We start from the raw sequence: 27,238 nt of genomic DNA on the forward strand, positions 1-27,238 counted from the left end.
CCCAGGAGTGGCTGGCTACCAAAATTACTCCAAGAGTGCATCAACAGCTCATTCAGGAGGTCACAGAAGAACCCAGAACAACATCTAAAGAACTGCAGGCCTCACTTGGCTCAGTTAAGGTCAGAGTTCATAATTGAGGAATGAGAAAGAGACTGGGCAAAAATGGCATCCATGGAAGAGCTCCAAGGAGAAAACCACTGCTGACCAACAAGAACACAAAGGCTTGTCTCACATCTGCCACCAAACATCTGGATGATCCCCGAGACTTCTGGGAAAATGTTCTATGGACTGACAAGATAGAAGCTGAACTTTCTGGAAGGTTTGAGTCCCGTTACATCTGCATAAACTAACACAGCATTTCATAAAAACAGCATCAGACCAGCAGTCAAACATGGTGGTAATGTGATGGTCTGGGGCTGCTTTGCTGCTTCAGGATGACTTGCTGTAAGTGATGGAACCATGAATTCTGCTCTCTACCAGAGAATCCTGAAGCAGAATGTCCAGCCATAAGTTTGTGTCCTGAAGCTCACGGGTTATGCAGCAGGATGATTATCCAAAACACACCAGCAGGTCCACCTCTGAATGGCTCAAAAAACAAACTGAAGTTTTTAGAGTGGCCCAATCAAAATCCAGATATAAATCTGAGATGCTTTCCTGCCCTTGGCAGCAAGTATTGCAACCAGTTATTAGGTTTAGGGGGCAATGACTTTTTCATATAGTTCCAGGTAGATTTGGATCGCTTTGTTCCATTAATCACTTAAAAACTACATTTTGTACTTACTCGGGTTATCTTTGTCTAATACTAAAATTTGTTTGATAGTCTGAAACGTGATAAATAGGGAAAGGGGACAAATACTCTTTTATGGGAGCATGTTGGATAAAGGATGCAGCTGCCAGGCAGGAGGAAAGAGGAAGACTTCAGAGGAGATTCACAGATGCAGGGACGTGCAGAGGGATGGTGTAACAGAGGAGGATGCTGGGATAGGGGGAGATGGAAGCAGACGATCCACTGTGGAGACCTCAAAGGGAGTAATTCCAGTGTAAATGACTTTCTGCATGACAGCATGTGTTATGTTTAAAACATTATATCAGAAAGTGCAGAAATGATTACTAAAGCTACCAAAAAATGTTTATATAAGTATATGCTGTCTTCTTCAATTAAAAAGAATATCACATTATTATTTGGCAAATGATTCTTTTTTTTATTACTATTCATGAAACCAAATTGTTTTTTTGACAAAAAAAAAAATCTGCATGAAGCCACAAAACCTGTTACAGCCATATGATGTTGAGTACGCCTGTTAATAAATGATCCATCCATCCAATGATCCCATGAATATTATTAAAAGGTGTAAATAAATACCACCTTTATTTACCTTTACCTCTGCTCCCTTGAGGGCCATTTATGACCATTTGCATTTTCATTACAATAACACCATATTTTTGTTAGTTATTAAATTATAGAACTAAAATACCAAAAAATATATATAGTTTCACATGCATTTTTAATACAAATACAACAGAATTGTGAAGTAAAGGAAAAATAAGTATCTATTGGCAGGTTTGGGCCTACGTTGATTCAGTAAAGCCATACAGGCCCCTTTGAGTCCTCAAATTAAAAGTAGCCTGTTTTGATAGTAAATATAACATTTAGCAGCCTAAACCAGGCCAGTTTGAATTTAATGTAATTTTAACTTAAGTCCTGTAAATAAAGCCCTCCTCTTTAAATTCTCCATTTTCCTCCATGACTTTTTCTTCATGCTTCATGTTCAGAAAACCAAAAAAGCTATAGGCTACACATTTTTATAATTGGAGAATGTAATTAATGACTTACAATAACTTACAGTAATTAAGAGTTCAAAATAACCACTGTTCATTTGCATATCATATAATGCCATAGGGAGCCACTCGATAAGGTCCAACTTTGTTAGGTACACCTGTCAAACTGCTCGTTAATGCAAATATCTAATCAACCAATGGTAGATGTGGTCAAGACAACCCGCTGAAGTTCAAACTGAGCATCAGAATGGAGGAAGAAAGGTGATTTAAATGAATGTGGCATTATTGTTGGTGCCAGACGGGCTGGTCTGAGTACTACTGGGATTTTCCCACACAATCATCTCTGGGGCTTCCAGAACATGGTCCGAAAACGTGAGCAGCAGCTCTCTTGGAGTAAATGCCTTGATGAGGTCAGAGGTCAGAAGAGAATGGCCAGACTCCTTCAAGCTGATGGGAAGGCAGCAATAACACAATTCATTGCAACCAAGGTACGCAAAAGAGCATCTCTGAATGCACATGTTGAACCTTGAAGCAGATGGCGTACAGCAGCAGAAGACAACACCAAGGACCACTTCTGTTAGCTAAGAACAAGAAACTGAAGGTACGATTCACACAGGCTCACCAAAGATGGGACATTAGGAGATAAAAAGAGTTCATTTCTGCTGCAACATTCAGATGATAGGGTCAGAACTTGGTGTTGTTGCCATCTCCATCCCTTCATGATCACAGTGTATCTAGATTCTGATGGTTGCTTTGAGTAAGGTAAAATGCCATGTCACAAAGCTCAAATAATTTCAATGAGCTCAAAAGGCCTCAGCAGTGACAGGACCTCAATCCAACAGAGCAGCTTTGGGACATTCAGCCGACAAATCTGCAGCAACTGTGATGCTATCATATCATCACAATCCAAAATCCAGCAGGTTGTTGAATCTGTGCCATGAAGAATGAAGGGGTCCAATCTGGTAAATCTATACAAAGATTCAGGACAAAAGACGCACACAACAGCGTAAACAACAATTCATTTAATAATTATTCTTTGTGGTCTCTAGGGGAGGGGTTTGAAAGGTATAAAATGGTCATATTAAAATAATCGACCCAGTCTTTTCCCTCTCAGGATACCCACTGTCTAGTTGTCTTTGAACACAAGTCCTTAAACTTTTTTATTCAGTTCTTCAGCAGATGTCCCACTTATGCACGTATATAACTTATTTTTGTTGAAGAAACAACTCGACAGTTCAATGTACAAGGCTCCCTTAGTCCCAAATGGATATAACACACAACCAGTGACACACACAGGCAAACCTCCATCTCAGCACTATAGTCACAGATGAGATCCTTGAAGAGGCCCGAGGCTGCGATGGATGCGGCTTTCATGTTCACGAGCACTGAAGAGTTTTCTGTGAAGCCTTTCTGCTTCGTCTTTTTGCATCATTTGAAACATTTCTACCTTGGGACAGAGTACTGGTTGATACCCGAAACAATGACAAATAACATAACAGTGAATATATTTATTATTATAGAAGATAATTAATGTTAAGAATAATAATTACAAAGGCAATTTCTCTAGACTACTATAATCTGGTCCTGCTCGTATAGTCAAGAGGAGACTGGGAAACACTTACAGGAAGCTCTAAGACACTGTTCACTCGCACAGTGTAGCACAGTTCATTTCTCCATTTATCCTTTGAAAATAAAAATAAGCAAAAAAGTAAAAAAAAAAAAAATCTCATCAATGAAGCTGAGGGGTTTGGAATTAGATTTTTTGGGGGGTAAAGCAGAAAACTGAGGTACAATGCTGACTGATCTTAATTAAATGGTCTCATCTGTAATCCGTCTTTGCACAATGACAATAAAAGACACACAAACAGAACAGAGCACCACTTTACCACTGTATTTCCAAAACAAACCCTCACCTACAACACCTAAAGCTGGGCTGATTGGTGCAGAGGAGAGCTTTAAAGTATCCCATAAATGACCCAAGCTGAGGACGATCAAACCCTGGACATGGTCTCCAAGGCATTCGCCCCTCTGGAAGTCGTTTCCAAATCCTCCTGGAAAAGGCTTGCTTAAAAAGCGTGGAAAAGAATTCACCTGACAAAATGAAAAAAGCTGTCCTCTGCCTCTTCTTACAACTTCAGTATAAAATAAAAATACACCAAGGATGCACAGAAACCATGTACCTTTAAATTGCACTGATATTACCATTGGGCTTATTCCATGTCTTGCATTTTCCCCCTTCCTACCATCACCTCCTTCCTGCTTTCTGGAGGGGTGCGGGGGTGGTTTGGTTGTGTAACTGGAAGGTCAGGGTTTAGTAGTCTGCAAGAGGAAAAGGGGGCAGGTTGAGAGCAGCACAGTGATCCTGACATTTCCCTTAATCTCCTCCAGTGTTGTCCCTGTACTATCTGGATTCACCATCTTTGTGGGCGCTGTACAGTCCCAGCTCACCTGGCCCTGCGAGTCTAGAGCTGCGGGGGGGCGTGGCCGACCGGTTGGTGACGGACGGAATGAGTGGAGGCGGCGCCCCCACCGGAAGAGGTCCCACCAAGCCCGCTGCGGTCTTTGCCAGGATACCGTTGGCCATGTGGTGTGGGATGATTGGGCCAAGGCGGGAGTAGAAGCCTGGGTGGTGCTGGGAAGCAGCAGAGGCTGGGTGGGTGAGAAAACCAGGCGGTAGCTGATCCAGGTGAGCGGCAGTAGCAGCATGAGAGGGACTGGAGAGGTGAGAGCCAGGAGCGAGGTGTGGGTGCATCCCAAAGATGCGAGCCCGCTCAAAGTCTTCCCTCAGGATCTGGGCCCGCTGCTCCTCATCCATCAGCCCGCCTCCTCGGGGTCCAAGCTGATGAGGGCGGTCGAAAGGATGCGCCATGAGGCTGAACTCTGGGCGAACAGCAGAGGAGGAGGCAGTAGAGGTAGAAGTCTGTGGGTGGGGAGGGGCTGCCACCACTGCTGCTGCTACAGCGACCCTTTCTGCCTCCATAAGGCGCTGATGCCGGAACAGGTGAGCCAGCTGTTGTGGCTCAGATCGCAGGGCTAGGTGAGGGTCTGGACGAAGTGCTAACGCCTCCCTACGATGCTGATGTTGCTGCTCCCTCCAGTGATCCCAGGTGAAGCTATGTGGACCCTGTGGTGGCCCTTGAGGTGGACCATGGGAGAAACGTTCTCCACCAGGACCAATTACCAATCCAGGACCCACTGTGCTCCCCAAGTATGCCTCAATGGCTCTGTGTTCCAGCAGGGATATCGAGTGTGAAGGCGGGTTTGGAGTATGCGGTGGGAGAGGAACACCTGGAGTAGGGGTCAGAGATAAAGAGGAAGAAGGAGTGCCAGAACTGGGGTGATGAGGATGGCTGTTGGGGCGCTCAAAGTTGTGGCCGGGCGCTGGGGGTGGAAGGGTGATGGGGATGTGTTCGGGCTCTTCTTTCCGCTCCTCTTTCACTTTAACTTGCGAGATGAGCAGGGATGCTTTGGAGATGGGTGTTGAGGTCCGGTCAGACTTTTTGGCCTGAGGCAATGAATTAACAGAGGAGGAAGTTGTAGAGGAAGAGGGGAGGTTACCGTCTCTTTGGGAGTGCGAGGGCTCATTGTGGGAGTTGTGTGCTGTGGGAACCACTGAGCGGGGATACAGGTCCAATGGAGATGGGGCTGAGCGATTAGAAGGTGGGGGAGTAGTGAGCACAGAAGATGAGGAGGACCGCGGCCTGTCCCGATCTGCTACTAAAGATGAAGAGCCAAGAGGAGGCCCCCTTGAAGACACTGTTGGGACCAGCCTCTTGTCCACATCTCTGTCTCTATCGCGGTCTCTATTTAAGCCGCGTGTCATGTCCTCAATAGGTCCACTGCTCCCCCCCAGGGCGCTGCTGTGGCCGTTGATGTGGGAGACTGGGGTGCTGCTTCGGGGCTTATAGGACGGACCAACTGGAGATATTCTATTAGGTCGGCCATACAGCATGTTGTCTCTGCAAAACAAAGTGCACACAAAGTTCAGACTACAGTACATTTTAAGCAGGTGGAAGATATCTAAACACCACTTTCAAGCTGCTAAGAATTTTATTTTTAATATTGTAACGGGGGGTTTAAAGCATTAAAGGTTTAAAAACTTCTCACACTAGTTTCCACATAGTAGAGGTGCTGTAATATTACAGTTTAAATCACTTCCCAGCTTTTGTGAACCACTACACTGCAGCCTCAACTTATCTACACATTCAATAGCAGTAACATACCTACTGCTAATAACTTACACTTTTCTCTAGCTTAATAACTCGTCTAATATAATAGGAGAAACTCACTTCCCACAACCTCCGCAGTTAAGGGGTGTTGTATGTTTTCCAAAAAAAAAAAAAAAAAAAAAAAAAGAGTATTCCTCTTGTGGTTTCAATACAAGCTCAAACATGTTGAGTAATTCAGTTAATTCACACACTCAATAATCCTCCATGTTCCCCTCCTACCTCCTGCTGGCTGTGTAGCTTAAATGAAGCCAACACTGAAGTGTCCTAAACCTCTATGGATCTCCTGGTAAAATATGCCACTGTAAGCAGATTCTATTGGCTGTACTGTTTCTTGGTCCACTACAGGTGAATATTTCTGGGTTTCCAACATGACTGTATTCATGTGAGCAAAATGAAGTGAACAAATTAATCTTTTGGCCATTGTCAAATTTTATTTACATCTTAAGGCATTGTGCTTGGGTTTTAGGTCAGACAAAACATTTGGGACAGTTAAGACCAGGAATGTTCAGCATATGACCCACCATTCAATCATATCCAGTGGAAAGCTTTGAAAACGAGGCAGGCATCATTTTTGGACTTTCACTGCATTAACCACCCTCATCCAAGCTACAAGTCTGAATCATTTAAAGTTTTACAGCCTTATTACCATCAGAGGCATTACCTAACAGGGGTAACATGTTTAGGCCAAGCAGCTGTTCAGTCTTTCTAATGTGTCATTGTGGAATAAAATCATTTTATGTTGACCAACTAGGATTATTTTTTACACTGTTTTACAGAGATTAACACTAAGTAATGTCACACAACATTAAAATAAAGCGACTATTTCATTTATAAATTAGCTCCTGAGTTGAATGTGACTGGACTTCTTTTTAGTTTCATGAAGACACTGACCCTCCCTGCTATCATGTGAGTCCTCAATTTTCCTCCATTGCGGACATGGACAGCTAGAGACCTTTAGAAGTCTGGTACCCGGAGCACATGTGTCATTGGCGCACTGTAATGTAAATTATCCATGAATGACTCTGAAGGCATGCGGACATCTGCACAGACCCTCCTGCTCATCATCTGATGATAAAATTTACGTCACTCAGACCCGAGCAGACTTGCGGATGCAGAAAGTACAATCCTGGCTCTAAGGTCACGTGGGTCAAAGCGTGGGTGGGGGTTGAATCATGTGGGAAGTCGTCTTCAGACTGCATTAAAGGTGGCTGATAATTTGCTTGAAGACAAGCCGGATCAATGACTCTCAGGACCACCTCGAAGGTGACAACCCCACGAAGGGTTAAATACATGAGAATTCCCATCATCTTTCAGAATGGAGGAAGACTGTGAACCTAAAGAGAAGTCCAGCTGCCTTCAACTCAAGCAGTTAAGATTACCATGACCTGGATGGCTGAGAACATTCACTGACTTCAAACCAGTTTAATTTCATACCTGTCCTTTTCATCCTTGATGTGGGGGATGTCTCTTCTCTCTCCGTCCTTCACTCGTTCCCTCTCATCCCTCTTATCTGCCCCTTTAGCCCAGCTGGGCCCGGCTGTGAATCCAGACGGGCCACCGTGGAGGCGGTTCCATGGATCGTGATGGTTTGGGGCGGGCAAGCCTCCGACTACACTGGCTGGTGAGTCTTTTGGGCCAAAGATGGAGCCGGCTGCAGACAAAACACATTTTTTTGATGTTAGAAAACATAACAGGTTAATGTAAACACACTTAACTACTACCATCTACTGGATGTAAAAAAAACATGCTTTACATCAGGTATTATTGTTAGCATTTATTATCCTAGAAAGCATGAATGATTGGTAGCACTTCAGAGGGAAAGCAGTAAAAACACCTTTAAGTACAAGTCCATTTATTTAACTCTTAATTTCCTTCAACAGCCTCTTTTGCAGCATGTACACAGGAAATCTTCAAAAGAAATGGGCCCTTGCTAAATAATCAAACTTTCTGTAACCCTTTAATCAATATCTTTTAGTACTGGGTACTTTGATTAACTCTCCCAGCTTTGTCTAGTTGATCAAACACAACTAAACGATGGGACAACTTCCCAACAAACCCTGATTCTGTTCCGATTTGACAGAAATCCATGCGTTCATGGTGGACTTGTCAGTCTGGCTAGTCAAATGAATACATCCAACCTTGTACTTGTATATCAGTGAAAGCTCAGCACAGCCATTCACAGCATGTCTCTGTGAAAATGACTGCTGGGCTGTAGCTGTGCTATGAGACAGGAGAGAAAAGCATTAAGGGGGAGAAAAGCATCAGGTGATAACAAACGCCTCGGCCCGAGCTTGAAAACAAGTTTATCCTGCTCAGACGCAAAAGGACGGCTGACTTTGACGTTTTTCCTAAACTTCCAAAATGTGAAGCAGGAATGAAAGTCAAAGAAGGGCTTTAAACTCTAACCCAAATGAATCATATCCAAATTGTCAAATATCTAAAGCAGATAAGCTGGGTTTTCAGTCAAATTCTTACTTAAAGCTTGGGTAGATTTCATGTCATTGGACAAGAAATCCAGCATATTGTAATTCCCATGGTCAGAGAGAACTAGACTGCTGCACCTCCTCTGGACTGCTGCAGCACAGTTTTGCTAATCAGGACTTTTCAGATCAGGTGAATAGTACAAAACAGAGGAAATTATGCAGACTCTCTCCTTTCCAATCTTGTATGAAGCTAAAGGTCAGCACGGACTCAGTTGTACCACACATGAGGCTCATGCATGGGCCTAGTCTCATCCGGCTGGAGGGGATTCAAACAAAGAGGAGAGAGCTGCATGTGGCAGGTTTCTTCCTTTTCAGTGTTCTATCGCTTCAATAATGGACGAGATCATTCCTGAACGAGAAGTTTGGTTAGGTATCAGACTGTTCAGTAGTATTAATCAGCCTTCCTGCAACTTTTCCCCACACTGTGTGGGACAGGTCCATCAGCCAGCCACCGTGTGGGGCTGTTTCAACACTTAGAATAAATTTTAATTAAAGAAGAAAACTAGGGGAAAAGACTTTTCATTTGTGCAACTCTCAAGCTGAAGTCACACAATTAATGGTTAGTTTCAGCTACATACCAAACTGTGAGCATGTTTAAAAAAGCATGATTGTAGTCAATATACAATCTTCTGAAAGAGTTACTGTTTAGGTCATCTCTACCAAACCTGAGGCATTTGTGAAAATAAAGGTTTCAAAGGAAACCCGGCCTAGACTAAAGCTGTACTGATGGAGGGTAATAAAAAGAGGCTGGGTTACAGGATCTCAGTTCCCCAAATTATACCGACTGGCTTCAGGGGAAGGTAACCAGGTACCATCATAAATCTCTCTCATGAGAGTGTCAGGCTTCAAAAGCAGCCACCTCCTCAGCTTCTGTTTTTACTAAAGCTAACAGCTAGCCTAACACCCACACCACAGGAGCAAATAAGCTGTTACATGTAAACATAAAGGCAGAAGTAGCTGGAGGTCAAATTAAACTGTAAAACTGTTGTCAGTGGGGGCCACTGCAGGCTAGAAAATGCATTCATGTTCAAGCTCATATGCATGAAAATACAATAATGGTGTAAAAGAAAAGCTTCCGATCAGAGTTAACCAGCTCCTCCTCCTCACCAGCAGAGTAAATGCTCCAATCTGTGTGTTAAACACACCCAAACAGATGTTTCCAGATTTTGAACATTACGTGTTGCAGTAAGGGGGAGGGGGGGCTCACGATAACCGAGTGCCCAAGATAACATATGTCTAAAGTGGTTGTCTAAAGTTTTTATGTGCATGACAAACCCATATTTGTAAATAATTGTGAAATCAACTTTTATACAGGCATGGCTACAGACTGTCGCTATCTTTGTATATAGATACATTTGTATTCTGAGTTTAATTCATTTTCCAGGATTGTTATCCAATTCAGGGTCACGGGGGGGTCTTCATCAGGAGGTTACCATAATGTTGTGACAGCCCCTCATTGCGCTGTGTGATTGAGGACTAGTTTTTTTTTTAATCCTTAAACTAAAAAAAGATGAAGCTGCTCAGTAACTAAATAAAATGATCACAGACTCACACACAGGTGGAAACCCTCCACACAGCAATCCTAGAAACAGCACTCATGTGTTGAAGCAGGACTTAAAGGACCAGTTTGGATTGAAATAAAAAATAAATCAGTTTTAATGCACATGCCACATGTATGCTGATTTATTGAGAGCTGTAATTATCCCACTTCTCTGCATTAGCCATTAAATCAGTGACTATACTATAAAATATGGGGGCCAAAATCGGTACGAAGTTATCTTCAGCAGCCAAACAGATGTTTGCAAATTTCCTCTATATGCTCCCCAGGCAGCATTTCCCTGTCAAGGCACAAAAGTGAGATAATTCCTGATAATTTCATCTTGTTATCAGTACACATTACCTGTTGGACAACAGCCAGGGAGAAGATATCTTATTGATTATACTTTAGCTGACTGCTGGAGCCTTGTTTCAGGTTTGCACTAACGTTGGATTTTGAACTCTTTCTTACATGGAGTCACGTCTGGAAAGGATCACCTCATGGCCAGTGTGGGGAAAAGGAATGATGACAGTGACCAACTTTAACTTTAAAAGCACGGCGCAGAACAGTGGGCTCGAAATAAGAAGTTCTGACCTAACTCGACCTCACAATCATTTCAAATACACAAACTTTTATAAATCTGGCTAAAACATGCTAAATTACTGAGCTGAGTTAATGAGGAAAAGCAACACAGCAACTTTCACTGAGTTAATGTTTTTTTTTTGTTGTTGTTTTTAAGTTTTTAACCATTAGTGAGCACCAGTTAAACTGTCACCATTGGTGAAGCGGCACTCAAACCCAGATCACAGGAAGCTGCAAGGTGTCAATGAAATTCAGCAAACTGTAGTGATGACGGACAAAACAACTGTAAGTGTGAGGAAGTGGGCGTGTCCAAACTCTCAACTTTGAGGTGAGTGACTGAAGGCACAACCAGCGAGAGCGAAGAATATTGTCGACTGACATGCAAGGAGGTGGGTAACATTAGGGGTTACCTACACAAAGCGGCGCACAGCGAGCGAATCACTTTATATGTTGAGGTTTTAGTTTGCTGTGATAAGTGAAGCTGAAGAGTATTAAGAATAAATGCTCCCCTGGTCTCGTTTGGAGCGCAGACTGGATTAAAGACCGAAAGCTCAACGTCTATGTGACGTGCAGATTGCATTCTGGCAGATCTGAAAGAATCTGAACCAATCCTTTTTAAGCTTTGCACATCAGGACTAGAGATACTGAAAAACTGACCCAGTGTTGGACTGCCAAGTCCTCCAAAGGCACCAGAACCCAGAGCTCCCAGAGGGGTGAAGGGTGGGGATCGGCCATATGGATCTAACACACAAACACACCGACAGAACCATCAGAAATGCTGACTTCTCAACACAGTTTTACAACAAAAGCTCAAATCTGGGTTACATGAAGCACACATGTATGAAAACTTAACTCTTTATCAGTTAAAGAAAATTAAAAATAAAAATCTTTCATTTCAAGCCGATCTTACCCAAGTGTGGAGTCGGTGCAAGGAAAGAGGAGTGTGGCGTTGATGGAGAGATGAAAGGAGCTGAAGATGGATTGACTGCACCTGAGGGAAAGAAATAATAAAACAAAAAGAATATTCAAATCAAGCTCAGCAGGCTAGTCACACACCAAACGCAAGTCAGACAGCAAAGCTACAGGAGCTGTCAAACCTCTGAGATGAGAGGCTAGAATAAAAATGAAGAGTCAAACAGTGATCAGAGACATCAGAAGGAATTGATCAGATCTTTAAGACATTGGGCCTCATTTGCTGATATGTTCAAAAAAATTCTTAAACTGACCACAGAATTACCACCTGCACGGTGCTGGGGAATAAGAATCATTCTAAGCCAACAGGCACATATTCACTATGTACATACTTCCACATCCGTGATTCTCTATTTAAATAAACTGGTTTAGATTGTGTTGGGGTCTTGGAGAAGCCAGTGATGTTTTTGGAAGAAAAAAACGTGACCGCAAAAAGCAAAGAACTGAAGAAACTGAAGGAATACGATCCGAGGAGGAAGCCAGAAAAGGCACACCTTTCAAAGGTGTTTCTTTGGGAGTGATAATGGTTTAAAAAGAAAAATTGAGTGTGTCAAGGTGCAATGAACAAAGTGGTCAATGTTGTGTCCACTGAGGCACAAGTTGCAGCTCAGGTAAAATAAAAATGAAACAATCTGACAGACAAATAACAGACTAGAAGAAGAGAAAGCAGTACAGGAGAAGCCACACCTGTTCTACAAGCTGAAGCTGCAGTTATTGTAAAACCATCATTACCAAGAAATTAAAGTATTTTAAGGATGGAAACCTCTAAGTATTTAAACCTGAAACAATCTATTTGTTAATGTTCATGGAAATTACATTTCTTTTTGTATATTTCATGTCTCCAGCACATATGTTGACTTGAACAAGTCTTTTTTTTAACATTTCTAATTAATGACGTGTTCAGGAACATGAATTAACAGATGAGAGGCTGTGAAGATTTGATGAGCTGCCGTGAGACTGCTGAAATGTCTGAATGTCTTCTGTTTAGTGTGGTGGTTTTATTGGTGAAACCATGTACTAACCAGATTACATTTTAATTTAATAGAAAAAAATAGCTGGTATATTTGTTTTGATTACCAAATGTCAGTACAAGTTATCAATGAACAAGAATAATGTACGAACTACACATTAGGATGGTGCTTGTCTGTTCAGAGAACAGATGTTTTTGGTTGGCAGTCGTCATTTTTGCACAGTCTTTTAGCCATTAGAAAGGTGGCATTTCTTGACACCAGCTGTACCGAATCCAAAGTTTTTAAACTCCACTAAATTAAGAGTAGCTGTAGAAAAAACACCCAAACATTAGTTAACCAGCCTGATGAGGCACTGAGTCACAATTCTAATAATCAAAAAGACTAAAATAATAATAATGCAACTAATGAAAACAAAACTAAACATTTTCAAACAATAGAAATTAAACTGAAATGGGGAAACCCACTGTGTAAACTACCTGAAACCAAACTGAACAGAAAACAAAAAACAAAATTATAGTAACTCTGGTTTATGGTTTAATCTGCTCTGATGGCTGCAACAGAAGAGCCAAAATTCAACAGATGTACTCCCTTATGAAAATGACATTTTACCAGCTGTTCTTTGGAGACAGAAATGTTTAAGGCATGCACCTGTAGCTGAGAACAGACTGGGAGGTCTGGTCAGGTCATGAGTGGGAGGCAAGGGCCCCAGTTGGCCCAGTCCACCGGCTCCAGGAAAACGGGCCAGCAGATCACTGCGGAAGTCCAACTTGTGAGGATCAGCCTGCATGAGCTGAACAAAAGGCAGAAGAGTTAAACCTCACCATTTTATCCTCTAAGTATGGAGGTTAAATTTATCCCCTCATGATTTCAGTAAGAAACACTCACCTTTACTTTTCTCTGATGGTTGTGAATCATATAGGCCACCTGAACATGCATAGCACACCATTTTCCTGGTTTCTGAACAGCACAAAAATCACTGTTATTCCACAAATCTTGCACGTACATCTTTAAAGCCTCTGCACACAAAGTCAGATCCTGCAGTTCAAGAATATCTTTTCTAGCCTCTACACAAGGTTGGGGTTTTGCAGCAGGAGATAAAGTTACACTCTAGGGCCCAGTTTAGGTTAGAGTATGTATATATGAAAAAAACAAAGTCAGTGAAAAGAACAACCACATACATTATGCATAGCATAATTTCTGGGTCTTAAATATCTAACTGGGTGTGCAAGGGCAGAAAACAGACCAGTAGCAATCAAGATTACAAGTGAGATTAGTGCAAAGAGTGAGTGAAGCAGTGAGACAGTGGAGCAGGCTGAAGATCTGAAAGGAGCCTGTTTTTGCTTACATTTGTGATTTTCAATGTTGATGTCCCAAATGGATCAGTAAGCTACAAGAGAAGAGAAGTGTATAACCACTTTTAATCAGTACATCTCACTCTTTATCAGGAGTAGTGTTTTGTACTCCTTACTGTAGTAACTAAGCCTTTGCTGCAGCATGTCCCAGTCTAAACTGGTAATGCATATTTGCAATCAGGAGAGTAAGCACACTGTCCTTACCCTGGGGTCTTTGGGCTGCAGGTGGGCAGGCACAACCCCAAGTCGTGGTATGTCAGGACCCGTTCCCTGAGGGACAAGAGGCTGTCACACACAGCAGAAACACATGAGCCACAGCCTACTGAGCTATAAAGCATCTAGCATTATTCTTTTCTTTTTGCAGCCAGGTCAAACACAAGAGACCGAGCAAGCAGCTTTACGAAGGCACAGTAATGATGAGGATCTAAAGCACCCATGCTCTGATGCCACATTTCAACTAGTACCTACTCAGGCGACTCGACTCAGCACAGTTTGTATGGTTTTCCACTAGGTCCTGGTACCAGGTACTTTTTAGTACTAACTCTGGCGAGGTTGCAAGTGATCCAATAATGTGACGTAGCATGCCACTGATTAGCCATGGAGTGTCGTCTGCTCTGCGGCAGACGACAAATGAGAAAGTGTGTCAGAAGGCCTTAGAGATAATGGCTGTGTTTCTGCCTGTGGTGCTATACTGACTCCAATCACATTGAGGTGGTACGTAATTGTAATGGAAACAAAACAAAACTGAGTCAAGTCGAGCTGAGTAGGTACTAGAGGAAACGCGGAGTTAGACTGTGAGTGCTCCTTATTAAACAAGCCACTAGTCATACCTGCCAACATTTAGGTTTGAAAATACAGGATCTGATGTGTGAAGTGATTTTGTTAACACAGAAAAAAAAAAATCTAAACTCAGGAGACCAGTGATGTGTGATTTAAAATTAATATCTTTGCACTCTGAGCTGGAGAAACAGCCGGCTTTGGTGGAAAATTTGGCTCAGACTCCTTTTTCTGTGTCTGGTCTTCGACGCTGGAACAACTTTGATTTTTTTTTTTTTTTTAACCATCTGAGATGCAAATGTTCTAGAACTGGGTTTCCTCGTTAAGGTTTGTGTTAAATGTGACAAGTTCACCATGCAGTGAACAGAAGTTGACACAGAATTTAAATGTAGACGTAAATATAAATAGCTTTAAAAAAAAAAAAAAAAAAAGCTGTTAACCAAATGCATTAAAACAAACAAGTGGCACCTGCATTTATTTACTTGACTGCAATAATCTGACATTTCTTGCTTTACAAAAAACTTGGGGGAACGAAGTCACTGTTTCAATCATGCCTGCTGGGCTGTCACACACGTTGCACACGTGGGTCGAGTGACCTCGTTTATTCAGCTTCTAATTTGTCTGCCTGTGCAGAGGTTAGCTGCACACGCACCATTTTAATCAGGTTGTGGGTTGCCAGGTTGCATTGACAGGTTTGAATTGTATGTAGGGTGTTGATTGTATACATAGACTGGAAACTTGGGTAACATTAGACAAACACATAAGGCCTCAGTCACACAGGTCTTAGAGCCCCCCTGGCAACCTCCGGCTGCTAAGGAAAAAAGTGTATTTGATGAGAGGTTGCTGGAGATTTCTGGCTGTTTCTGGGTGAAAGTGGTCATAAAGAGGGTGACGCACCAAAAACTACAGCCGCCCGTAATTTGTCTGCACTTACTGTCCAAACACTAGGGGATCACTCACACAGGTCTTCAGGCCCAGTGTGACTGAGGCCTAAAACTTACAGATGCATGTGTTGGGAAATATGCCTCAGGTGCTTGCAACACTGCCACATAGTCCGCGCAGGAAGTTCAACTCAGTCATGTGCACGTTATCGCCTAACAAAAAAAAGCATTAACACAAAGACACAAGGAGTGTTCTTCTCACCTTTGGCTGAAATGCTCCTTGCAGAGAGCTGAAATGCCCAGGAGGAGGAGGAATCACAGGCTGAATACCCTGCACTGAGGGTGGCGTGTACTGTGGGAAAAACTGACACACAAACACAAACCCAGCTCAGTGACCAGTACACAGCTATCAATAAATTGCTCCTGTTTTAGTTCAGGTTTGAGTTTTAACATCTACTCTCAGATACTCACAGAGTGTCTGTACAGCCCGTCCATTTTGCCTGGATACTTATCGAACTGAAAGACAAGAACAGTTAACACGGGTTAACACATTTCAGCCACAGTGAAGTTTAAAACAGACGTATAACAGCTGAGAGAGTCTCACCAACGGTGGCGCCGTAGCTGAGGGCAGGTAGGGCGTGAAGTGTTGGTGCGTGTGCGTGTGTTGGTGCTGGTGGTTGTGCTGATGGAACTGGAATGCCATCGCGGGGATGCTTGTCTGGTTCTGAGGCGTCCGGCCTGATGAGCCCGGCGCAGAGTTCGGCGCCGATGGGCCTCCAGGAGTGGAGCGACCCGTTGCATTATTTTCCGCCCCGGGGACGCTGCGTCTGCCCTCGCGCTCTGCTGAAATAAGAAGGCACTAATTAGTGGAGGATGTCAGGATACTGGAGAGATGATAAATTCTGTTTACATAAAATCCAGAAATTCACCAAATGGTTAAAAGGATTTGTGGAGTTACACATGTGTGGCTACATAAAATATAGACTTCTGCATTCAATCTATGTAGCGCCTACGACATAACCTATGCAAATGGCTAACACAGTATTTAGACCTGCGCAGCTACATCGACACAAGGAGTAATTACGTTTCTAGGGAGGTGCATGTCCGATTTGAGGTTTTCACAAGGGTTTGCAGTTACAGTGTACCTACAGTGCATCGGTGACACGATCTTCCCTGTGGCCACAACAGCCACTGCACGTCAAAAGTGATGTGAAAACTGGTGGCGTACGCCACGCTTTGGTGTCACTTTAGCTTGTCATGTAACTAGATTTTTACCGGGTTGGAGACACAAGTGTAAGAGTGGGTCAGACTTCACCGCCATTTCAATTACATATCAATACAGAAGCTCAGAGTAATTATAAGAGAGGAAGATGCTGCACCAGCAGCTTTGAAAAAAAAAACCCTCTAATCACTCTACTTCCTGTTTTGACTTCTTCTATTTCTATATCAGTGCTGATGGTTACAGAGCTGTGAGAACAATGGCACCACAACCAATGCAGTGGCCATAAACTAAGCTAAAACAGGGTCACTGAACTCTCAAACTAAGAGTTGGTTGTTCATAGTGTCCTTTTCTTAGATGAATTTTAAAAAATGCTAAAATGGGTTGCCAAATAAAGTTTGGAGTTAATAAACCAGGTCACCCTGCCTAAGAACAGTCTCTGTGTGGGAAACACTGAATTATCTGAGTTTAAATTTGCTCAAGTTAATCTGACAGAAACAAACAGCAGAGTTATAACTACTGAAGTGATACTTCATCATATATGCAACTTCTACTTTATGCAACACATTCGCTGCTTATGAGATCAGATCCTAGGGAAGTCTGGGTTTAGTTTATTTTTGAAACACTTTAGTCATCATGTTCCCATAAACGACTAACGGACTGACGGCAGTGAAATGAAGCATTTCTGTTTGCTGTACCTGCTGTGACCGAGTGAGCGGTACCTTGTAGCAGAGGTGGAGGTGGCGGCAGAGGCAGGCCAGGTGAGGATGTGAACATGGCTCCAGAGTTGGTTCGGGACGGGGGGCGGAGAGGCCCTGAGGATCCTGAGCTCCTTATGAAGGGCAGAGAAACACTGGTGGAAGGAGTTGGGGGGCGCATGGAAGATGTGGAAGACGCAATGGATGAAGCAGATGATGGAGGTTTGACTGGGGTGCTGCTCCCAAGAAAGCAGAAACACAAAACATAAAAGTTGAGCTTCAGATTTGCAGAAGACAAAGCCAGAAAAACTCATAAGAAGAATTGTAAGCTTTAAGTACAACTCATACCTGTTGTAGATGGAGTGAGGTCGTCCAGAGAAAGAGTGAAAGGGCTTGGGTTTAGAGAGCGGGGGGCTGCCGTTGTGGCGGCTGCCGCTGCCGTTGACCGGGCTGGACCGGGTCACTGCGCCTGCAGTTGTGACCGGGGAGCGGGAAGGCAGGCAGGAGAAGGAGGAAGAAGAGGTAGAAGAAGAAACAGGCTCTGGGAAGTGTGGCTCCAGGCTTTTCTCCTGACTTCGCTCCAGGCCAGACACCCGTGGTGTCACCATTAGCCGTGAGACGCCGCCACAGCGCATCGGCAGAGACGGGCAGCTTTTGCTCACAGATGATCCGATGTTTGAAGGGGCGGGATCGACAACTGAGGAAAAGAAAGCCAGTCAGCATTTTCTCTACTCCTGCAGGGAGACAAAGGTCTTCCAAAGTAAAACACCTCAGGACATCAAGAACTGACCTGACGTAAACTCGAGGATAATTAAACCCAAAGCTAAATTAAGTATGAAACAATCCGATGTGTCAGCCAGCAGTGACTGATTTAGTCCCCCACAACCCCACCAGTATGAATTCCTACAGGAGAGCTGCCATTCAGTGTTTTGGCCTTTGTTCCTTACGAGTTAAACACAGAGAGGTACGCAGTTATTTATAACCAAATCAATTAACCATTAAACACAACCTGGGCTGAGTATGCAGCGGAAAACAAATGAAAGGATTCAGTTTTTGGTTAAAAACTCCATGAAAAAGAATTTCCATCCATCCATTTTCTTCCGCTTATCCTGTTCAGGTTCGGGGGGGTGGGGGATCTGGAGCCTATCCCAGCTGACATAGGGCGAGAGGCAGGGTACACCCTGTACAGGTCACCAGCCTGTCGCAGGGCTAACACAGAGAGACAGACAACCATTCACACTCACATTCACACCTATGGGCAATTTTGGAGTGACCAATTAACCTAACCAATTAACCTAACCCCACTAACTGCATGTCTTTGGACTGTGGGAGGAAACCCACGCAGACACGGGGAGAACATGCAAACTCCACACAGAGAGGCCCGGGCCAAGGTGGAATTGGACCCAGGCCTTCTAGATGTCATTGTAGTTGTGAGGCAGCAGTGCTAACCACCATCAAGAAGAATTTATGAACGTTAATATCTCTGCAGGTGGTAGATCAAGTCTGAAATCAACACCAGCAATGGGTCATATGTGGAAAGAATATGTCCCAGAAAGCCATGGGACACACGCAGGTAAATGTTTGAAACTAAATAGTCACATATTAAAAGTCTTTGCTGTGCCTACCAAATTTTGGTTTCATTTACGGGAATGTCGGTGCCCACAACAATGTTTGTTCATTTTTACTTTTATTTTAGTTAACAAAAAACAACCTCACATGGAGCTAATAGGTCCTAGATAGCATTTGTCCCACACCTGGCCACTAAAGAGCCAATCAGCAGCCAAACCAGGAAATGTATAAGCCAATCTCGTTATGTTCCAGTCCAGTCAAGTTTTCAACTGTAGCAAAACAAGAAAATGGTGAAGTGTACTTGACTTTTACTCTATTCACAACATGAATTAGCGTAGTATTTGTTCAGTGCTTTGTCGGGATTCACCCGGTTAAACTGATTTATGGGGAAAAAAAAAAAAGAAAAAAAAAAGGAAAGGGGTTTTCAATTTTATTTTGGGGAAAATTTACCAAACACTTTCACTATTTTAATTATTTTTTTTTTAAATCAGATCTGACTGGTGGTTCCAGAAATGCAGTTTTTTAATGTCATGATGAAATTTTAAATTAAAATTCTTTTAAATAATGCATCAAAATAAGTGCACAGAGGGGCCGCAAAGATGGCTGTAGGGTGGCTACTTCGGACCTGCCCTGGTTGTGACTCTGCCATCCAGCCACAGAAGAAGGTGACTGATACTAGGAGTGGAGGAGTCCCAAGGGGATCATTAAACTTCTGTAAACATTCAAATTTATGTTTATATTTGATACTTTTGCAAATACATTAGTAAATATATTCAACAGAGTTTTTAGCTTTATTATATTCAGGGCTGAAGTGAATAACTGCTGATTGGTTTAGCCATTCATTCATTCATTCTCTATCACTTTAACCCAGACTCACTCCCCTCAGCGACCACCTTCTGGTGGGGGGATAACAAGGCGCTTCCTGGATCTGGGTCTGAACCACCTTAACTGGCTCTTTTTGATGCAGAGTAGCAGCAGTTCTTTTTCTGGTTCTTTTAGTTTGTATTCAACATGGTGTTGTTATAATCTTAATAAAATACACAAAAGACCAAATTATTATTTAGGTCAATATAAAATGTGCTAAGCCAGTGGCTTTTATTTCAAATCTACGAATACTTTTAGCTAGAAAGGACATTTCATAACCTGAAGATACCCTCGGCTGTCCACTTGATGGATATGTTTCTTCTGTTTCATTCCACATCATGTTTCTGGATGCCTGTGAACTACACGCCTGTATTCTCTCATTTCCCTATCCGCAGATTTTAATCAGCTCCACTTTGTACAATGACAAAAGAAAGAAAATTCAGCTGTTTAACTCGTTTTCTGTTAAGATCTAAATTTAGCCTTGTGGGAGCCCACTGACTGACACATCAGTTCACTGTTTCCAGAATGTGAAGCAGCAGGGGGAAAAAAAAAAGAAAGAAAAAAAAAAAAGGTCAATTGTAAATTTCTCAAACCTTTCCTGGTGCTGACTGTGAACACTGGCTCCATGTCATTGTCAGAGGCCTGCACAGGAAAACAAAAGCAGGATTTTATTAGAACGACTCTATTTTAAATCAACACACTAACCAGCATTTTTTTTGTTTATTACAACAAAAGTGAAAACGACTGTTGTAGGAGCCCTCGAGTTATTATTTTATGTGCAAAATCCTCACCAAATAAGAAAACCCTTCAACAAATATTGATAAGAACATAAGCAAACAGTACACACCTTGTCTCCCGTATCACTCTCTGTGTCACACTGACAGAGGAAAAGAGGGAGAAAACAGTTATATTTCCACTTATTAGAATATATCAGGCAATGCATGTAAACCAGCTTTACCACAAGTGTTTCCCGCATAATTAGATTTTATAATATTAACCAAGTGTTTGTTGTTCTATTGTTTTATTTAATTTTTTTAAATGCACTTTATAAATCGCAGTGACATGACTCAAAAACTTGTATTTGTTGTATTAGTGGGGAGCAGGGACATGCAAATGTGTGGACATGCACACACATTTACTTAAAACATTAAATCATACTATATAAACTTTGTGATAATAAACAGCAGTGCAATAATCAGCTGCCTCTCAACGAAGGCTCTCATCCTACAAAAGGACTCCAGCGTCACTGCCACAGACTGTAGCCAGTAGTCCTTGTTCTCCTCTGCAGCCTCTGTGGAACCAGTCCTCCACCTGGAGCAGATCTCCAGCACAGAGTAAGGACTGCCGTCACCAGCTGCAGTCCAAGACGGTGGAGACAGACTGACTGCAGAGGCAGCTGAATAGCTAAGAGGACCACTGCAACAGCCTTTAACCCTGTAAAGTCTAAGTGCTCATCATGCTGACCCTAACCTCATGCTATCAGAATGTCCTTTTGTTTGTTTTTTTAATTTGCTCTCCAAAGTCTTGTTATCAGGGGACAAAGACAGCAATCATTCTAACTGACACACTTCTTCTTTCGGCTGCCTCCATAACTAACTTTTTCTCTAGAACGCTCCTCCCGATGAACATATTTTTAACCTTGTCTATCCCCGGTCACTCGCAATGAAAACTGCCGCCACCTCCAAAACTAGACATCATAGCAGGTCTCAAAAAATATTTACAGTCCTTTCTGCCTTTCTCAAAGTATAGGATTAGAAGCTAGGGTTGGGGTCGGCACTTAGACATCAGTGGGATTAAAATGAGAGCAAGCAGGATTGTCCACAAGTAAATCACTCAGGTTGTTCTCTCAGAATAAAGCTATTTTTGGCTGCACCATTATACACAGGGGGTCGCCCCAGCAAGTAGCTCTGCATGTTTAATTTAGCAGTCTTTATAATGACCGGCTTTCCTGATGCAACCCCACAGGGGTTTGTGTCTCCTCCCGGGATCGAACTGGTGAACTACTACACTATGGAGCCACTATGCTGCTCTTTCAGAAGAGTGGTAAGAATGAGTTGTCACATATGCACTTTGGCACCCCCCATCAGTGAATCTAAACCCTTTTTACTGGTGAAAATGCCCCAGTTAAATCTCAGGTTTGACTTTTAACAAGCTCGACTATTCAGACTGATCGTAAGGGGAAGAGGTTCGATCAATTTCTAAAGCAAAATACAAGCCGAAGGGCACGTTTTTTGCATCAGTGCACACAGTGCGCACATCCATGTGTGCATGCAGGCAGAAATACATGGATAAGAACTTTTTTTTTGCTTTCTAGATTTATAATGTTTATTTTAAATGTTGGCTGAATGTCACTATTTGCTTCATCAAATATTACTGTAATAGTTTCAGAAGGTTTAAATAAATGTCTTATTACCATGTGCAGTATGTGATTTTAAGCTTAAAGACTTGAGGAGAATGTTCATTATATATGCTAAAATGCAGGCAGAGTGGAGAAAGACTGATATGTTGGACACTGAAAATATATAAACATTATAATTATGGTATTAGTTTTAATACCACTAGTTTTTACTACACTAAGAAATAAAATTTGTGATTTGAATAAAGGTAGGCTACCATTGTGTAGAGCTTTATGTCTAATTAAAGTCTAAGTGTGGGGAAAAACTGGACATTATTAGAAAAGAAACTTACAATATAGCCAGTCTCCAAAGGTTGCCCCTGGGGGGGAAAAATAATCAAATTAGCTTCAGAGGGTTTCAGTTAGCCCTAAACTTTGCATGGATGCGATTAATCGCTCTGCACCGCCTGAATGATAAGTGTTGTCCAAATTTGTGCGAGAGCGTGAATGTGAACCAGTTTTACAAGGTCACATTCTCAATAGCAGGATATACAAGTGATTATCACGACAGAAGCACAAACACAGTTTGTTTGATTAAGAATTATCTCAGTGCCGTCTAACATGACAGCAGAGTTAGTTTCACCTCTATCTTTCTTCTCTTATTTCTACTATTATTCCAACAGCTGCTGGGCAAGGCTCCTTCCTCCGGCTCTGACAGCGGCCCTCCGCCGTTCTCCTGCGGTCCTCTCTTCCCCTTGGTCCTCCTTCCCAGTAGATCAGTTCGCTGACTGGGTTTCAAAGAACAGTCCATCTGATAAAGAGAAGAAAAATGGCGGTTTAAATGTGAACAAATGGGCATGAATGTGTAAGCCTGAGGCCAAAGACCCAAAGGCAAGCTACATGCTGATTAATGTCCTAATTTCTGCTGATAATAAAAATAGAAAGAATGATGTAACGCAACATAGCCTGCATGAGGACATTACTTGAGCTGTTTGTGTGTGGACTCAATTATATTGCTTGTTTTGACAATATATTTAAGTGAAGCGTTATATATGACCTCTCTTTTCAAAGGGTGTCTTTTACCTGTGGTGTCCAGCCCACTTATAACGCTGACATTTCTCTCTTATTTACATACAGAGCTGTGTAGTCAACCTCCAAAAGCCCATTTTGAACAAAGAAAAGCCCTGATATGCAGCAAAAAAACAAAGATTTACACAGTTTTCCTTGGCTTACAATGGGCCTCTGAGGGACAGGTAAAGGTGACAACTCTGTGTTACCTTATTTGATAGAAATATGGCAGTTTATGGCTCTTTATGACCATTTAATGAACAAAACCTTTAAGCTGCTGGCAAAAAAGAAACCCAATTTCCTAAACTGGTTAAAAGAACTTAAAATGTCTTTAGGGGCAACAATTCCTGTATGGAGGGGAAAAAACCTGATTTAACAACTTACACTCAACAATCACTCAAGAGTTTAATCAATACCTCTTTGAGAGAAATCCACAACAAGAAGTGTACACTCTTCCCCATCTTTCTGGCCATTTATCTTCCCTACTTATTTACCCCCAGCGGTGAGAGGAAAGATCAGCAGAGCTGTGAGATGAACCATAAATGTCTGCTACACAAAAAAAAAAAAATCACTTCTGTCACCTTTCTCTGATGAACTGTTAGAAAGCATCAGTCCTCACAGCACTGACAAATTACTACAATAAAATTATTTAAACTGCTGATCAGTGTAACGAGTCTGTGAGCAGTCGTTTGGCTCTGCAGCGTCACAAACTATATAAAAAGGTCAACGAGAGCTGCGGAGAAAGGGTGAAATAAAGGGTTTGAGAAGATGCATAAGACAAGTGCAATCCAATGAAATAACATGGAGATGATAAATAACATAGAGATGATAAGGCGTTATTGTTGCTTCTACTCTGCAAATAATTTTGAGCTGGTTTAAATACAGTTTCCAGTAATCTGCTTTAAAAACAACAGTATGCAGCTTTTAGTTGTCACATTTTTATCAACTTGTTTGATAGACGTGTTGCACGAATGGTTTAAATGTAATTTTTTTTTTTTAGATAGACAGATAGTTAGACAGATAGATAGATAGATGCAGGGCTTTTCTGGGTGAAGAAGGTCCGCTTTAGGTGGCTGCACCATTAAGCATGACTGAGTCACACACAGTAAAGAGTCTTGGGTCCCTGACTTTGGCCATTTGATAAAAAAGTTCAAACTGAATAAAATGCTTTTCCTAAATACCCCAAGTCTAAAAACAGGGAGACTTTACACATACGGACATGTGACGGGATTTATTCTGCATATAAAAGCCATTTTATTTTAAGTTGGGTTCAACTGGCTTAAGCTTGAAAGTATTTCTGTTGCTAAAATGTCCTAAAATACTGGAAAAGCAACAGAATTCTGTGGTAACAGACTGTTTGCTGTTATTACATCCAGACCAATCACTGTTAGTCACCACCAAAGGCCCATTTTTGAGCAGGAAAAACCCTGACATGACACATGATCTTTCTGGCTTAAAAATGGGCCTTTTAAGGGTGAAGACGCACATAAGCATGACTGGTTCACATACAGTTAAAGCAAAGATTGAGTTTTTTTGGATGTTTGAAAAGTCTGTTAACCCCCACTTCTGAAAAACTCAGTCCTACTGATTTTCCTTTGGCCAAAACAGCCACATTTTATTAAATGCAGGAAAGAAATTGAAACACACTTTTCCTTAATACCTCAGGTCTAAAAATAGTGAGCTTTTAAACATCATTCTGGTATATGGCAGGGTTTATCCTGCATTTAAAACATTTTATATTGGGTTTAATTTTTACTCAAACTTAAATATATTTTTGTTTAAAATTGAAAAATAAACAAGAAAACACAGATTTGCGTCTGTGCCTAAACTATGTGCAGACCAATATTTATTACTCACTTCCACAGGCCCATTTTGAGCAATACTGCATAGCTACTTGGATTTGGATTAAAAAGATAAATTCAGCATGAAGTGCAGGTAAATTCATCCAAACAAATGATTTGTTAGTCCTTTTTTGATCTTTTATAGAAAAACTACAGGGAGGAAATGAAATTTTGACAAAGGAACTTGTCATGTTTCATTGGTATAAAGTGGTCAGGGCTATTTCCTTTTTCTCTATGAGCAGTTTCAGACACTTCATGGGTCCATTTGACTGTAAAATGAAGTTACCTAGAAGAACAGCGCGACTGTATGTGTGTGAATGGGCACTTTTACAAGAGGCCCCATTGACAAATAATCTGGTTCCTGATGATGCAGATATAAGCCACGCAAGCGACATCAGAGCCACTGCGAAGGCAGATTAAACTAATATCAGAGATTATCCGCAGATTGCCAGCAGCACCACATGTCAACATGGTGTATATAATTAAATATATGTGCACAGGATGTTTTTTTTTTTGCTGCATATAAAAAAAATGGCCTTCCACCAAAAGGATCATAACCGCAACTGAGGAATTTTTTTTTTTGTAAGTTGGGTTTAATTATTCTTCCTTAAAATACATTTTTGTTTATGAAATATGCAAAAGAATAAAAAATAAAAAAAATCAGGTAACCCAGACTCTTTATTCTGACTATATGTGAATCAATCATGCTTGTGTGTGTAGTCATCCCTCAAAAGCCTATTCTGAAGCCAGTAAAACCCTTTTGATGGGCACCAAGTTTTTTTACATGCAAGAAAAAGCCTGCATGCCTGTCAGTCTGATGTACAAACGCTCCCTGATTTTAAACCTCAGTATTTGAGTATTATTTTGACACAAGTTCAACCAGTGGGTAATCTGTGTTTTCTTAAAGAATTCATCTTGTTTTCTTTATCTAAAAAGGCCACTTGGCAGCTCATCAACACCTCCAAAAATTAGATCATGAATAATTGCGGCCTCTCCAGGACCCATCAGAGGGTTGGGGAATGGATTGCTGTCACACTTTAGGAGCTCAGTCTGCAGCCCTTCACACCTTTGAATCTTTTCATTTAATAGGATGAGAATTAAAGCAACCACCAACGAGGATGGTGATTATTTAATAAACAGGAAAGAAGGCTGCCAGCCCCCCATTAATCACTAACGCTGGAATTACACATGAATGACAGCTGATAGTGGGGTGTAAAAAAAACACCAAATTAAGACAATCACCTCCAGAGCCTCCAAACTGATGAAGCTCGCAATAGCGAAGCCATCAATGATGTCTTCTTCGCAGGACACAGACTCCCTCTTCCTCCGACGTGGAGGCCTGTGTCTGCCAAAACCGGGCCGGCATTCTCTCCCACCGGGACCCAGCACGCTGTTGGTCCCACAAGCCTCCCGATCAGAGCCCGAGGACAGGGATGTGGCCCGCTCCTCGGCCAGGTCCACTCGCCTCCTCCGCCGCTCCCTGTCGCGCTGGGAACGGGATCGCCGGCTCTGCCTGAATCCGGTGCTTCGGCTCGGGCCCTCCATGTTCATACGCCACCTCTTTTTCGCAACTCCGGTGAGACCCCCAAAGGCACTTTTTTACGCAAGTACCGGCCCGGTGGAAGGCACCGAACCGCGAATAAAAACACCACCACACAGGCCCGCTCCGGGAGCCTCTGTTAAAATGGCGTTAATGGAAACCAGTGGCTATTATTTACCGTCCTCTGACAGCAGTCTGCTGCTGACATCAGTGCCGTTCTCCCGGCGAAATGTTAGTGTCATTTCACTGAATCTGAACACAAACTTAGATCCACATGGGAACTCGAAACATCGGCGACAGTAACGCGAATGTCAGGACATCGCTGATTGTGTCTCGTTGACGGCTAACGTTAGCTAGCGTGCTCCCCTAGCAGGAAATCTAAGCGATAACCGCACAAGTTGTAAACATGTAAACAATAAAACACAAGTCTGACTGTGTTACACACAAAGCAGGGCAGGATCGCCTCTGCAGGGCTAATAGAATGAAAATAATGCTGTTTTCGGCACAGATTACATCAACAAACTCTTTGTGATTTCCTTAA

General features: G+C 42.2%; 1 protein-coding gene across 6 annotated transcripts; it reads right to left on the reverse strand.

Moving 5' to 3' along the window:
• Positions 1 to 2,786: 2,786 nt before the first annotated feature.
• On the reverse strand, positions 2,787 to 26,709 carry fbrs (fibrosin). 6 transcript variants are annotated; one of them, XM_030754339.1, is made up of 18 exons: positions 26,400 to 26,709; positions 22,892 to 23,059; positions 22,602 to 22,628; positions 20,761 to 20,790; positions 20,507 to 20,555; positions 17,829 to 18,177; positions 17,505 to 17,716; positions 16,168 to 16,403; positions 16,035 to 16,079; positions 15,826 to 15,927; positions 14,110 to 14,190; positions 13,899 to 13,940; positions 13,439 to 13,510; positions 13,202 to 13,343; positions 11,521 to 11,601; positions 11,268 to 11,351; positions 7,443 to 7,659; positions 2,787 to 5,738 (listed from the first exon to the last, which is right to left on the reverse strand). In XM_030754339.1, the coding sequence occupies exons 1-18, from the start codon at positions 26,706 to 26,708 to the stop codon at positions 4,181 to 4,183; spliced, it is 3,804 nt and encodes a 1,267-aa protein (XP_030610199.1). In that variant the 5' UTR covers position 26,709; the 3' UTR covers positions 2,787 to 4,180. The 6 variants fall into 6 exon arrangements, with proteins under 6 accessions (XP_030610199.1, XP_030610201.1, XP_030610198.1 ...); XM_030754341.1 differs by having other exon boundaries at positions 14,110 to 14,175; positions 16,168 to 16,406; XM_030754338.1 differs by having other exon boundaries at positions 16,168 to 16,406.
• Positions 26,710 to 27,238: the final 529 nt, after the last annotated feature.

This window comes from Archocentrus centrarchus, chromosome 19, assembly GCF_007364275.1.
Source record: "Archocentrus centrarchus isolate MPI-CPG fArcCen1 chromosome 19, fArcCen1, whole genome shotgun sequence".
In the NCBI taxonomy this organism is placed as follows: Eukaryota; Metazoa; Chordata; class Actinopteri; order Cichliformes; family Cichlidae; genus Archocentrus; species Archocentrus centrarchus.